We start from the raw sequence: 12,482 nt of genomic DNA, 5'->3' as shown, positions 1-12,482 counted from the left end.
AGTTCAGACATATGCTTGGGATATGGACAGTACACTGCTTGATATTATAGCCTTTAGTATCTGCTACAAATTCAAAATTGGACTGGCCAGTAACCATCAGCCATCCACCACTCCCTACTCAAAACCATGCAGTATCATATACAGATATTAATTCCAGTACTATGTCCAAACGGTCCGCTGTATGGCGGCATACACGCCTCGAAGACCAAAAATGAGGGACGCTTCGCACGATAAAGGGGGTATAGATTCGAACATGCAGGGAGAGACGGTCAAGGTCCAAGTTAAAACTCGAGGGGAAGCCCATGCAAGGAAAGATAAAGGAACAAAATAGACCAAGGAAAGGGTGGAAAGTATCAACAGGCGTGGTGCAAATTAAAGTATATCGCAGAGAAACATGGATTTGAAGTCGTGATTATGCACACTCGCGGGCTTCAACCTTCTTGTAAGTCGAGTCTTCCACCACGCTGCCCGAGTGAGTATGAGAAACACCCGCTTCCAGCGCAATAGCACCAGTACCCTGGGCACTCACCTCTGCCGCATCTAACTCAACACCACGATCAACCTCCAACCGCCGACGCTTGACAATCCTGCCAAACAGCCCGATCGACATGGGCAACGGCGCGACCACCGCACACAAGACACACGAGAAAATCAGTGCCCGACGCATATTAGCCGGCGGACTCGCATCTTGCCCATCTTTCAAGGCATCCTGAATAAGAATAAAACAGGCCCCAAGTAACTGCCCACTCGTCCAGCAGATGGTACTCCCAATCTCCGGCGAAAACGGATACGTAATCTCAACCAAATACTCCAACACAATCGGCAACATCGCAAACGAAGACGCCCCCGTCAACGCCATAACGACATACATCGGCCCAATGCCGGCGGAACTCGACGGCGCGAAAATCAATCCGATATAGGAGGCCACGATGATGGGGACTAGGATGCGGATTGAGCCGAGGTAGTGTTTCCACCGGTCTGTGATGGGGGACATGATTGCGCCGGCGATTAGGCCGACGACGATAAGGATTGCGCCGGCGATGCCGGCTTCTGTTTCGGAGAAGCCGTATGGACTGAGGATTTGATTTAACAGGGAGGAGACGCTGTTGAAGAAGCCGACGTAGACGCCGAAGGGGGCGAGGATGAGCCAGAATTCGAGGGTGCCGAGGAGTTGACGTGTTGCGGGGATGAGTGGTGTGCGGGGGATGGCGGATGAGGCACTGGGGGGTGTGGGTGGTTCTGCGGGGAGGAAGAAGGCTGGGAGTGATGCGACAGTTGCCTGTTGATTATTAGTCTATGATATTTTATTTTATTTTATTTTTCGTTGCTTTTCATACTGATGTATCTTTAGGGAGAGGGGGGAACTCACAATGACGGAAATGTATAGAACCATATTGGGGATATCAGATGGCTTCGTTGCCCATTCCGAGTCCACCAATTGCCCGATTGCCGCGCCGAGCGGGTTCGCCAAACTGGCGAGTGCCGTGGCGCTCGTGCGTCCTTTATCAGAGAACCATAGGTCACTGTAGCGCGTGGGCGCGCATAAGCAGAATGGCTGCGCCAGGCCAATAATGACCTGGCCGAACATGGCGAGTCCAAAAATGCCGCCATTGGCTTTGGTACCTGCATATCGCAGCCAATTGCCGACTAGCAGGAGCGACGCAGTGATAACGATGGCCGGTTTGGGACCGCCTTTGTTGAGAACCCAGATGACGAAGCTGATGCGGCGAAAGAGAGAGAGAGAGCGGATTTAGCGAAGTCGAAGCCAGGCACGCAGTATAGAGTAGAGTCCATGCGCAGATCTTGTTGGCTCGGGTATGTACTTACGGACTCGCGATACAAAAGGCAAAGAGAACCCCCGTGCTCATCCAATTGATGGCACTCTCGGAGACATCGAAGTACTCGGCGGCGGTAGTCGAGATGGAGGAGAAGGTCAACCACTAGAAGGCAGAAGTGTGGATTAGCGATAGATCAGATATAGTTTCGGAGATGAAGGATCTCCGGGGTTTGTGATATGTTCGGAAAATATTAAGCATACATCCCAGCTCACGACAATATTCAGTAACACCAGCTGTGCCAGACCCCAGAAACGTCGCTTATAGACCTTGTAGACAGGTCGCGTGGTGGGTACTTCCATCTCCTTGGCAGTCGACATGTTCGAAGAAGATGGACAGACCAGCAACCATCCTCTTGTGGGGGGGAATAAGGAGAGAGAGAGAAGCACAAGGAAGAGTTCTGTCCAACTCTCCCCCGACTAGAGTTAGCGAGAGAAAAAGAGAAGTAGAAGTACGGAGGACTAAGTCGTACTAGTATGGGGGGGGGGAAATGGGGGCTAGAGATAAGACAAAGAGAGAGCGCGAGAGACCTTTAATTAAACGCAATTAAAACTCTCCAGTACGAACTAGCTTTTTATGGTCGGACCACATCCCTAAAAGCTAATGCCCATTCTCGTGGTCGTGGATGATCAGATTCAATGGATGTAACCAAGAAGATCCGAGGTTCTGCATGCGACAAACTTGGGTCCACGACCCCGCAAATCATGAGACAACGGCAGCACCCGAGAAGAAATCTACATAGTAAGACGGAGAATTCAAGTACGACTCCTATTATCTTTTGGAGACTAGGATTATTCTTGGCCATGTGTCAACGCCCTCGCTTACAGTTGACTCGGACTACGAATGTGCTCCGGTGGTGGCGGTCCGTCAGGGCGGATTTGCATTCGTTTAAGTGGTGGAGATGGATTTAGTATTCAGTTGGCGCAATCTAGAGCCTTGTCTCTGCGAAGTGTACGGAGTAGAATGGGCACTAAGCTAGTCCAGTAGTTTGCCCTATAAGTTACGGAGTGCTCCGTACAGTCACAGCCCTGCTCTAGTTAACTAACTAGCCCGCTGGAAGTGATACATCCTGGAACACTGGATCCTCCTGATCCGGCGGATCTGATACGGCAATCCTTGGACTGGTCCACCGTTCATAGAATTGTATATCTATATCTATAAACTATAACTATATCTTAATCATTTTATTTCTTTGTAGAATTGTATACTTGCGCTGTAGTCTGTACACATCACAAAGACCACGAAATCATGTGGCGGAGTTCCTCAGCCTCCGCTGATCCTCCTTCTTTTCGTCTCCCCGCCTTCAATTTCTCTTCAGCCCCGTCCTTTTTGACATCCTTCCATTCTCTTCATTCCTTCCTTATTCTCCGATCCCTTGCCCACACTTGCACTGGCTTTGTTCTCCCGCAGGATGGCCCATTCCTGAATTTCTTTCCCCTTGCCCAGTCCAATCGGTCCCGCGCCGGCATTCCGCCCTGAACGCCCACCATGAACATCAGCCTTCGATCCAGTCAGTCCTCCTACGGAGACCCTCGCTATCTATCTACCGCTACCGTCTCCGATGTCCACGGCCCGCCTGCCAAATCCCTAGTCGATGGCTATCGCGATGCCCTTCACCCCGAGGAGGACCGCCCGCGGTACAATCCGGTAAGGGGAACCCCCCAAACATGCGCCCAAGGATTCAACGCCTACGACCAGAACCACGGGTCATGCTAACTATTCGACGGTGTCAACAGCTCAACCCAGCTCACCCGCGCAGCTCGGCTCTCCTAAATCCCAAAGATCCAGTCATGATGTACCTTCTGACCGAAACCGCCATCGGCGATAGCACCAACTACGAGGTCCTCTCCTTCGACGAGGTGGAGCAACTAAAGAAAGAGCGCTCTCTCCTATCAAACCGTATCGAAAGCACCAAGCGGAAACTCGCCATGGAAACCAAGATTCGCGACGCAGCCCAATCTCTCGGTCGACTCTACAGCCCCCGAGCCCCCGGAGTAGCGGCGAGTACGGCGCCAACGGTAGCGACAAGTCGCATCGGCGAAGCCGGAGTATATTCGGGCGGAGTGGTGCTGCAGAAGCCCTGGATAAGAGCGACTCGGAACTCGCAATGAGCCAGCGGAGATGCGAAGAGCTGGCGCAAGAGCTGTGGAAGTTGGAACAAAAGTCCAATCTGATCTCTCAGCGCTTGCTCGAGCATACCGCGGGTGTCTTGCAGATGACCCACAAGGGTCTGAAGAAGACCCCAAAAAATGTGGACGGTTCGGACGGGTTTGACGATGGGTACGACTTTGACGATCGCAGCCTGTACCGGACAACGGAGCATCTGGACACTTATGGGATGAATGGGAGGATAGAGAATGTCTCTACCGGTCCGACGGTGGATCCTGAATCTCAGAAGAGGTTGGAGGAGCTGAGCGAGCGCCTCTGCAATATGATGATTCAGGCCAACCCGAATGAATTCGTCGAACCACCACCTCACCCGGGTTCATCCAATATGGAAGCACACATCGCATACCTGGAGCATGGCCTGCAATCGCTCCACTCCGTTGGCTCCGCTAGAGCCTTGCCAGTCGATTCCGATGTTGCCCCCGAGACCGAAGGCGCATGGAAGCTGCAACTCACGGAGATCAACAACCGAGTTCAAAGCATTGTCGACCGTTTCGGCTTGACCCGTTCACCGACTCTACCTCCGCCTCCTGCTGCGTCGGATGGTGAAGGTCTGCAGGAGCAGCTGTCGTATCTCCAGGCTGGCGTGGATGGTCTCGCCAGTCGAGTCGATGGATTGTTGGAGCAGAAGAGCATCCTCACCACTCAAATCCAGCAGCAGCGTGAGCTCAACAGCAAGTCTGATGCGGAGCGAGATGCTCATATCGCCGACTTGACCGAACAGCTGGCCCAGGTGCGTCGAGACTACGAGGCTTCCGAGGATCAGAGCCAGGGTCATCGGGACGAGATAGTTGTGATCAAGCAGCAGCTGGAGGCTCTGCGTCACGACGGCTCCCCTGCTGATGAGATTAAGGCTTCCCTGGCGCAGGCTGAGGGCGAGATCGCGCGCTTGCAGGGTGTCGTGGACTCGCTGCATGCCGAGGCTGATTTGCGTGCCGAAGAGGTCAGAGAGGCACACGACCGCACGGAAGAAGTCAGGGAAGCCAACGAGCGCGCCGGGCAAGAAGTCGCCCAGCTCGATGCCGAAATTCAACAGATCCGCAGCGAGTCCGATGCTCGCTTGAGAGAGGTGCTTGATCAGCGCGATCAAGCTGATGCTCAGCTGAAGGAGATCCTTGACCAGCGCGACCACGCTGATTCTCAACTGAAGGAGATCGTCGAGCAACGTGACCAGGCCGACGCTCGCGTGAAGGAGGCGTTTGATCAGCGCGATCAAGCCGAAGAGAACGCTACTCGCCTGCAGAAGGAGATGACGGAGCTCGAAGGCGAGGTCGTGCGCATCACCACTGAACTCACCATGGTCAAGGCTGAGCTCGACGGCGCATACGGTACCCGTGCCCAGCGTGCCGCCGAGGTGGCCGCCAACCCCGAGATCCAGAAGGAGATCGATAGCCTCCATACGCGCAACATCGAATTGACCGAGGAGCTTGCCATGCTTAAGGGCCAGCAAGGCGGTGGCGACCTTCAACAACGGGCTGATACCCTTGAGAAGGAGCTCCGGGAGACTCTTGATGATTATGAGGCCATGACCAAGGCCAGTATCGAGTTTGAGAAGGAACGCGAACAATTCGAGAGTCTTATTGATTCGATGCGGGATCGCTGTGAGCAGCTGGAGCAACAGCTTAGCGAGGAGCGTATCAACTGGATGAATCTGAACAGCCCGGGCTCCGTGGGCCGTGATGGATCGTCCGAGACTACATCGACGATGGTACTGAAGAATGAGTTCAAGAAGATGATGCGTGACACGCGCAACGAAAACATGAAGATCCTTAAGGTTAGTTTCTCTCTTCTCTATAATTGTGTTTTGATTCGTTACTAATTCCGTGGTTACAGAGGGAACAAGAAGAGCGGCGCAGAATCGAGGGTCTCCTCCGAGCCCTCAGAAAAGAGCACGCTCAAGTGACCGGCAAACCCATGGCCAGCCCCGTTGGCACTCCATTATGATGATGACACTGGTTTCTGTTTTCGGATTTATTTGCATTTCGATCAGGGCTTGTACATATAGACTTACTTTCTTTCGCTGTATAATTATTGCATGAGCGCTTCCCACGGCAAGCGCGATGATGTCGTTACCCTATTTTTACTTGCCAGCCAAGTTCAATCCTCACGAATGATTCTTTCTATACAAACACTTACTCTTCCAACTTTTTGCTGTCTCTCCTTTTTTATTATGGCCAGGCACCGTGATCGGGCAGCAGGTGATGTTATTCGCCAATTCCCCCAATCTCGGCGCAGGTCCTTGTTTGATTTGAAACACCTCGCTCCCAGCGACGATATCACCACAGACTCGGAATCCATCTACAGCGACGAAAAGGAAATCTTCAATGCCCTCGTCGTACCTTCGCCCAGTCGGGATTCTCGTGGATACGACACTGGATATCAAATGGGGCCTATCATGGAAGAAGGGCTAGCAGCGAATCTTGCCATGTTCATTCAGACCAGTAGCTCTAGCAGCAGCCCTCCTTTGACAGCACATCATTACAGTGGGAAACCAGAACGCACAAAAGCAGATACCCTGTGGTGGCGCCATCCAGCGCTTTCTGATCCCCTGAATCATCCACAACTGCCAGTGAGCCGTCTGCGTGAGACATTGTCCACGATCGGAGCTGCTCAAACTCATCGAAAAGCCCTCTCCCTCGATACAGTTCATACCAATGAAAGAACGTCCAACTGGCCAGGAAACCCAGGGCCAGCAGTCATGCCTAATCAACCGCAGCACCCTCCGCCAGAAAGAATTCCTACCCCTCCAGGCCTTCCCTCGTTCAACACGCCCGAGGCAGTATACTGCTCTAATCAATTTCTCGCCGTACAGGGTGGCGGACGCTTCTACGCTCAGCGAAACGCAACTGGTGCTGACCAAAGCCCAACTTCCTATGGCGATGCCTTTCGGAGACTCTTGGGTCTACAAGCCTCGGTCGACACGAGGCCGGGCATGCAGTCTGCTGTAGGCATTGGACGAGCCGATGATGGAACTATAGTCCACGGTCGATTTCCGTATCGACAAAGCGGGCATAATGCCAATATGGCTCGGCAGATACATGATCACCCTTTTCACCAGACCACCCTCGCTATCACGGAATCTGGCGATAGAACCGAAACCGAAGGGGGTGGCTCAAAGGATGACAATGTGAATCTTCAGCCGAGACGACGGGTCCGGGACTACGTGCCTCCTTCCATGGGGAGATTATGGCCGTTCCAGGATGGACTTTTGTCCTCTACGCCCGAGTCTTCTGTGACACAATCGGGAATTACGGATAGAGCCCATTCGTTCTTCGGAATTCCACGTACCTCGACCGATCCAAGTCGTTCAAATGGTGTATCATCTACCAGCCGTCGCCGCGCAGAAACCACCATGAATCACATTCCTTCACACCATTCTCAGCTCCAGTCAGTTCAGGCCATCGACGACGATAACGACGACGACCAGGGCTTGGTTCCCGAGGGTACACATTCAGCCTCTGAGATTCTTTGCTGGCTACCAGTACAGCTATATCTCTGCTGCCTATTGAACCCCTGTCCTTTCCAGGATCGTCTTGAGGAAGTGGAAGGGTTGCAGACTACCAATTCCCAAGATACATACGTGACTGCGCAGAGTCGGCCTTCGAATTCTACGACTCCCTCTGCAGAGCTTCGAGAGGTACCGAATCGGTTTGGGAAGATTGAGTTTCCACATTGGATTGGGGTGGGTTTGGGTCGTGTTTTACCTGTGATATCGTCTCGGGTGTCCGGTGTTGTTCAGTCGAGTCGTTGAGCGTGTACTGTACTTGTGTCTTTCCTTTTCGTAATGCTTGTTACGCATTTTCTCGATCCTTTCATGTTGTTCTCTGCTTACGGTGGATTTCTATCATTATTGAAATTGCTCAATAGACACAGTCCGGTTCTTACCATCAGTCTATTAGTATCTTGTTACCCAGGTAAAAGACTTGTCAACTTCTTCTTATCACTAGGCTGGCAGCATTCAGCGCGTACCGATCATGACAATGAATTTGAACTAATTTCTTTGCAAGCCCATAACATTCATCTACTCCTATATCACAATGTTAAAATAACATCAAAACGAAAACAAAGCCTCTTTCGCCATGCAATGTCCATAACACACAGAATACCCTCACAAGACAGAGTAAAGTGAACAGAATCAATATGGGTAGAGAGATGGTGATATGTAACTTCCCCCAATGCAGAAAGAGGAACCGGGAATGGCAGAGACGACATCCAAAAAGATTATGTTGAGGCTAAGATGGGGGGAATGCACGCGTACATGAGATGGTAGACATGGAGGGACATGAATTGAGGAGAGAATTATGAGCGTATGTAGGCTCGGTGAGTCGTTTGGTGCAGGGTGCTGCACCGGTTTCATGGGGAACGTAGGGTGGTGGGATGAAGTGTCCATATTAAATAGGTTTGTGTCGGGGTGGGAGTGAAGGGGTGGAGCGAAGGGTAGGTAGAACGATGTAAGAGAGAGGAGAAGAATCAAAGGCCTCGGAAGAATTGACAAGCTTCCAATATCTCCTCGTCACCGCATGCAAAGTCCCATCCGACGATTCGTGGGTCCACGCTCGCGCAGACAATCTTGCGTGAGTCGAATTGGACTTTGAATACTCTTGATGTGGGAGGTGTGGCTCGATTTCGATGAGGGTGGTGAAGCTGATGTCCAACAGCGATTGGGTGTGGGATTGCTGCTGCTGCCGCCGCCGGAGGAGGAGGCATTGGAGCCGGTGCTGTGGCTTGTGCTGCAGGCTGTGTTGGTTGAGAAGTGGGGTGGGTAGCGGTGCCAGCTGTGGATGGCCCAGTGGCACTACTACCATCTTGGGGTCCTGGAGGGATTTGAGTATTGTTGTTGGTGGCAGGTGGCGTTGGTGTGTCCTCGGCAGTGTCTTGATCGGCAGCTTGGGTATTGTTTTGGGTGGTCGCAGGTTGCTGGACTACAGGCGCGGGCGCAGGCGCAGCTACAGGGGCTTGAGCTGCTTGCAGCTGTCGGACCTGGGCTTGTATAGCAGCCCGTGCTGCGTCGCTCAGGTTCCCACGAGCTGCATTGACTGCAGCATCCGCTTGTCGCAGCCGGTGGCCGATTGTCCATGCGCCATCACGGTCCTTGTGCCAGATCAAAATCGACTCGTCGTAGGAGCCCGACACGATGCGGGCCCAGGAACTGCCTCCTCCACCTGGAGGAATCTTAGCCCCAATAGCTCGGATATCGCGGGGATCTCTAGATCCAGCAGTGTTTGATTGGTATCCAGCACGACGCAACGCGCTTGGGCCAAGGTGTACAGGTGCACCCTCTTGTTGAGCTTTCCAAAAGGCAGTCTCGACCTCCAGGGCCTCCATTCGTAGAGCCTCGTCTGCACCGGGAGGATCGCCGAATCCTGCCTGCACTGTGCGGACCAGATTGTTGTGTCCACGCAAGCAGGCCACCTCGGCTCCGGAGATATGATCATAGATACGCACCGTGTTATCGTTGCTGCCACTGATGATGCGGCGACTATCGAATTGAACACATGCAATACCCTTCTCATGGCCCATCAAGGTCTTCAAGCAAGTACCGTTGCGAATATTCCAGACCTTGATCATGCGGTCCCCGGATGCAGTCACAATCTCATCGCCGTTAAGTTGCATCGCATTGACGGCAGCTCCATGGCCCTCAACAGTCATGAGCAAAGAGTATGCCTTCAAGGACTTGATTTGTCCGTTGGCAATACTGGCTTCGAGCATGTTGGGGGCAATGTCGTTGAGATCGACGATGTACGAGGGGTAGCTGGCACCACCACTGTTGCAGATTCGGGGGTAGTTCTCGTCATTGGGCAATAGCTCATGTCGATTCCATACTTTGACGGTTCTATCTTTCGAACAAGTCACAAGGTACCGATGATCGAATTTAAGATTTAGCACCGAATCAGCATGGGCATTAGTAATCTGATGGAGCTTCTGCCCCGTCGAGAACTTCCACAGAATCACACTCTTGTCGCTACTGCCAGAAATGATGACATCTTCTTCGGGGCTTGGATCGAATTGCAGGCACAATACTGATTTGAGATGCCCACGCAGAGGGCGGTGCCAGAGTCGCTTTGTTTCAAGGTCCCATACCCGAACCGTCCTGTCTCGGCTTCCACTGACCAGCCATTTGCCCTGGAACTGGATAGCATAAACGCACTCTTGGTGCGCATCCTCCGGGTAGGACGGGTGAGGCAGTTGGAAATTAGTGTACCGGCCATGGTGCCAATTAGCTTCAAGACGTCGCCGTTGCTTGTAGAGATGCACCCAGTTCACCCTAACGGATCCATTTGGCGTTCGCGTGAGTAGCGACGATTTCAAAGGGGGCTGGAGGAACGCGATTGAGTTGTGAGCAAGACTTGGTGACGCAAGTCCTGGTTTCTCAATCGAGGTATGTGTTCCTCGATCGCTCGCATCAGCCATGTGGTGATCACCCTCGTTATCTGGTCCAACCTTGCCATTCGACGATCCTTGACCGTCTGCGCCTCGTGTGTCATACCATGAGGGTGGCACACGCTTCTTAAGCTTTGGTTCGCCCAAGTCCGGCTCCGAGTGTCGAGGGCGCGAGCGGCGGGTCTGAGGTGACAATGCTTCAGCATGCTCTTGCTCGAAGTTGCGAATAGCGCGTGTATCGACTCGCCAACCCTCGTCAATGTACAGCACACGCCACAGGCCGGAGTCCAAGATTCGACTTCGCCATGAGCGAGACGCGAGCGAGGCCGTCAGGAGTGTGCGGGGTTCAAGATACGAGAATATTTGAAAGGTGAGTTCGGGAGGTAATTTGACGACGGGGTCCATGTGGAGAAGGGGATTCAGACGGTCGACGACGCCGGCAAGAGTAGTGGTTGAGAGAGATCGAAGTAAGCTGTACGCGAATTCTGCATTTGAGTTCCATTAGTGAGCACGGGGCGCCAAAAGGTAGAGGAGGTTGGGAGATGAGGAACTCCAGGAAAGCCCCCCAAAACAAAACATGCAGGAAGAATTTACCAGCGCGATCAGCCTCACTCTGGGCTAGAACCCATTCTGGAAGCGACATGACATTGTCAGATACGAGATCCTTGTCTGACTGGCTCCGTGTGTCATCGGAGTAGCCTTCATCCAACTTGAAGGCAGGTGACAGGGACGGAGCGGTATATCCAGCGAACGTAGTCGCTTGCAGCCGCAAATCCGGCCGGGATAGCGAGTCAGAACCAGTGTCTTCCTCCATCGATGCTAAAGACGGCGAGGGTACCGCAGCGATGCGCGCGCAGATACGGGTCTGAGGGGAAGGAGTAGCGGGTAACTGTGGTGGGTTTGCAGGGTACCCAGTCCTTGCAAGACACTCAGGATACTCGTCGCATTCACTTTGAGCTCACTGTTCCAAGTCGGTTGCAAAGAGGGATGATCCCTCTTACGCTGCAGACAGGTAGGACAGACGATGGGGGTGTTCTCTGTTCTCTCCGTGCTGCGAGTCACGTCACGTTTGGCGGTTTGGCGGCGGCAGGATCCACCCCGAAGTTGATAGGTCGAGCGGAGCAGTCAATAGTTTAGCCAAGAGACTAATCAGGCGGACGGATCACTAAGCTTCAGGAAATGAGAGGGAAATGGAAGCAAAAGAAACATGAGCTAGTTTTGAAATGATGATTGGCTTTTGGAACTCTGAGTGGTGAATGAGAAGCATAATAAACAGAGGAAAATGCAAGAAAGAAATGAACAATGCAGGGTTCTGGAATGACTCTGGAGTGTGAGTTATCACGTGATGACCGAGAGGGTATCAACAAAGAGTAACACATATATCTAGCAAAAGAGGGGTGATTGATTTCATTGTTAGTTTATTCTGATTGTGCTTTTAGGCTCTCTATATTCTTTAAGGAGGTATGGCCTCTAAGCTGTTGGTTTTGGTTTTATAATCTTTAATCCTGGTGGTTCCTGCAGGTAATATATAACCACCGAACTAGCGAGGGTTCATACATTGAACTTACCGAATGCCATTAGCCTTAAATGCTATGAATGAAGTTTAAACTATAGTCTATATTCTTAATAGATAAAATATCACTCTAATAATAGGTCTACCAGAGATATAATCCATAAACTGTAAATACGATTCAAAGGTTGTTGATAGTACGGCTACATACATTATAGTAAGTATAGGTGTAGTACTATCCATGTCTTTCTTAACATCATCCTCCTCGGAAATACTTTGACCAATCCATCTAGATATACTCTATCATTTCTATCTAGCTATTAGCCACTCTTCTAGTCCCCCATCTCGTACTTTCATAATAGACTCGACTCTAGAACCCGCGTCTCAGGTAAATGGAGACTCGTGCCCCTCCCCACATCCCACCGCCCGATGGAACACGCGCTAAACCCAATAGAGTAACTGAACAGCCCTCTCCTTCGGCTCACCCTCTCCTTTCTTCCCCCCCCCATCATCCCTCCCTCCCTCCCACCGCCTGTCCTTCTGCGCCTTTGTCCTCCATCTTCCTTCACGGGTGTAAGCTCGTCTCTCCT

At 52.1% G+C, this 12,482-nt stretch overlaps 4 protein-coding genes across 4 annotated transcripts; 2 read left to right on the top strand and 2 right to left on the bottom strand.

Moving 5' to 3' along the window:
• Positions 1 to 412: 412 nt before the first annotated feature.
• On the bottom strand, positions 413 to 2,155 carry N7496_002764 (putative cell surface receptor/MFS transporter (FLVCR); the record flags this gene model as incomplete). Its single annotated transcript, XM_056695695.1, has 4 exons — positions 413 to 1,279; positions 1,370 to 1,718; positions 1,828 to 1,940; positions 2,039 to 2,155. The coding sequence occupies 4 exons, from the start codon at positions 2,153 to 2,155 to the stop codon at positions 413 to 415; spliced, it is 1,446 nt and encodes a 481-aa protein (XP_056557907.1).
• A 1,168-nt stretch (positions 2,156 to 3,323) lies between these two features.
• Positions 3,324 to 5,945, top strand: N7496_002763 (involucrin repeat protein; the record flags this gene model as incomplete). The annotated part of the gene is given in 4 exon segments (XM_056695694.1): positions 3,324 to 3,482; positions 3,572 to 3,853; positions 3,865 to 5,775; positions 5,835 to 5,945. 4 exon segments carry the CDS (start codon positions 3,324 to 3,326, stop codon positions 5,943 to 5,945), a joined length of 2,463 nt encoding a protein of 820 aa, XP_056557906.1.
• Positions 5,946 to 6,171: 226 nt separating this feature from the next.
• Positions 6,172 to 7,752, top strand: N7496_002762 (uncharacterized protein; the record flags this gene model as incomplete). The annotated part of the gene is made up of 1 exon (XM_056695693.1): positions 6,172 to 7,752. The coding sequence occupies one exon, from the start codon at positions 6,172 to 6,174 to the stop codon at positions 7,750 to 7,752; it is 1,581 nt and encodes a 526-aa protein (XP_056557905.1).
• A 719-nt stretch (positions 7,753 to 8,471) lies between these two features.
• N7496_002761 (F-box and WD domain protein) lies at positions 8,472 to 11,196 on the bottom strand (the record flags this gene model as incomplete). The annotated part of the gene is made up of 2 exons (XM_056695692.1): positions 8,472 to 10,867; positions 10,977 to 11,196. The coding sequence occupies 2 exons, from the start codon at positions 11,194 to 11,196 to the stop codon at positions 8,472 to 8,474; spliced, it is 2,616 nt and encodes an 871-aa protein (XP_056557904.1).
• Between the last annotated feature and the right edge of the window lie 1,286 nt (positions 11,197 to 12,482).

This window comes from Penicillium cataractarum (assembly GCF_028827025.1).
Source record: "Penicillium cataractarum strain IBT 29864 chromosome Unknown utg000002l, whole genome shotgun sequence".
NCBI lineage: Eukaryota > Fungi > Ascomycota > Eurotiomycetes > Eurotiales > Aspergillaceae > Penicillium > Penicillium cataractarum.
The sequence above is the reverse complement of the archived record's forward strand: the minus strand, read 5'-3'. Positions and strand labels throughout refer to the sequence as shown.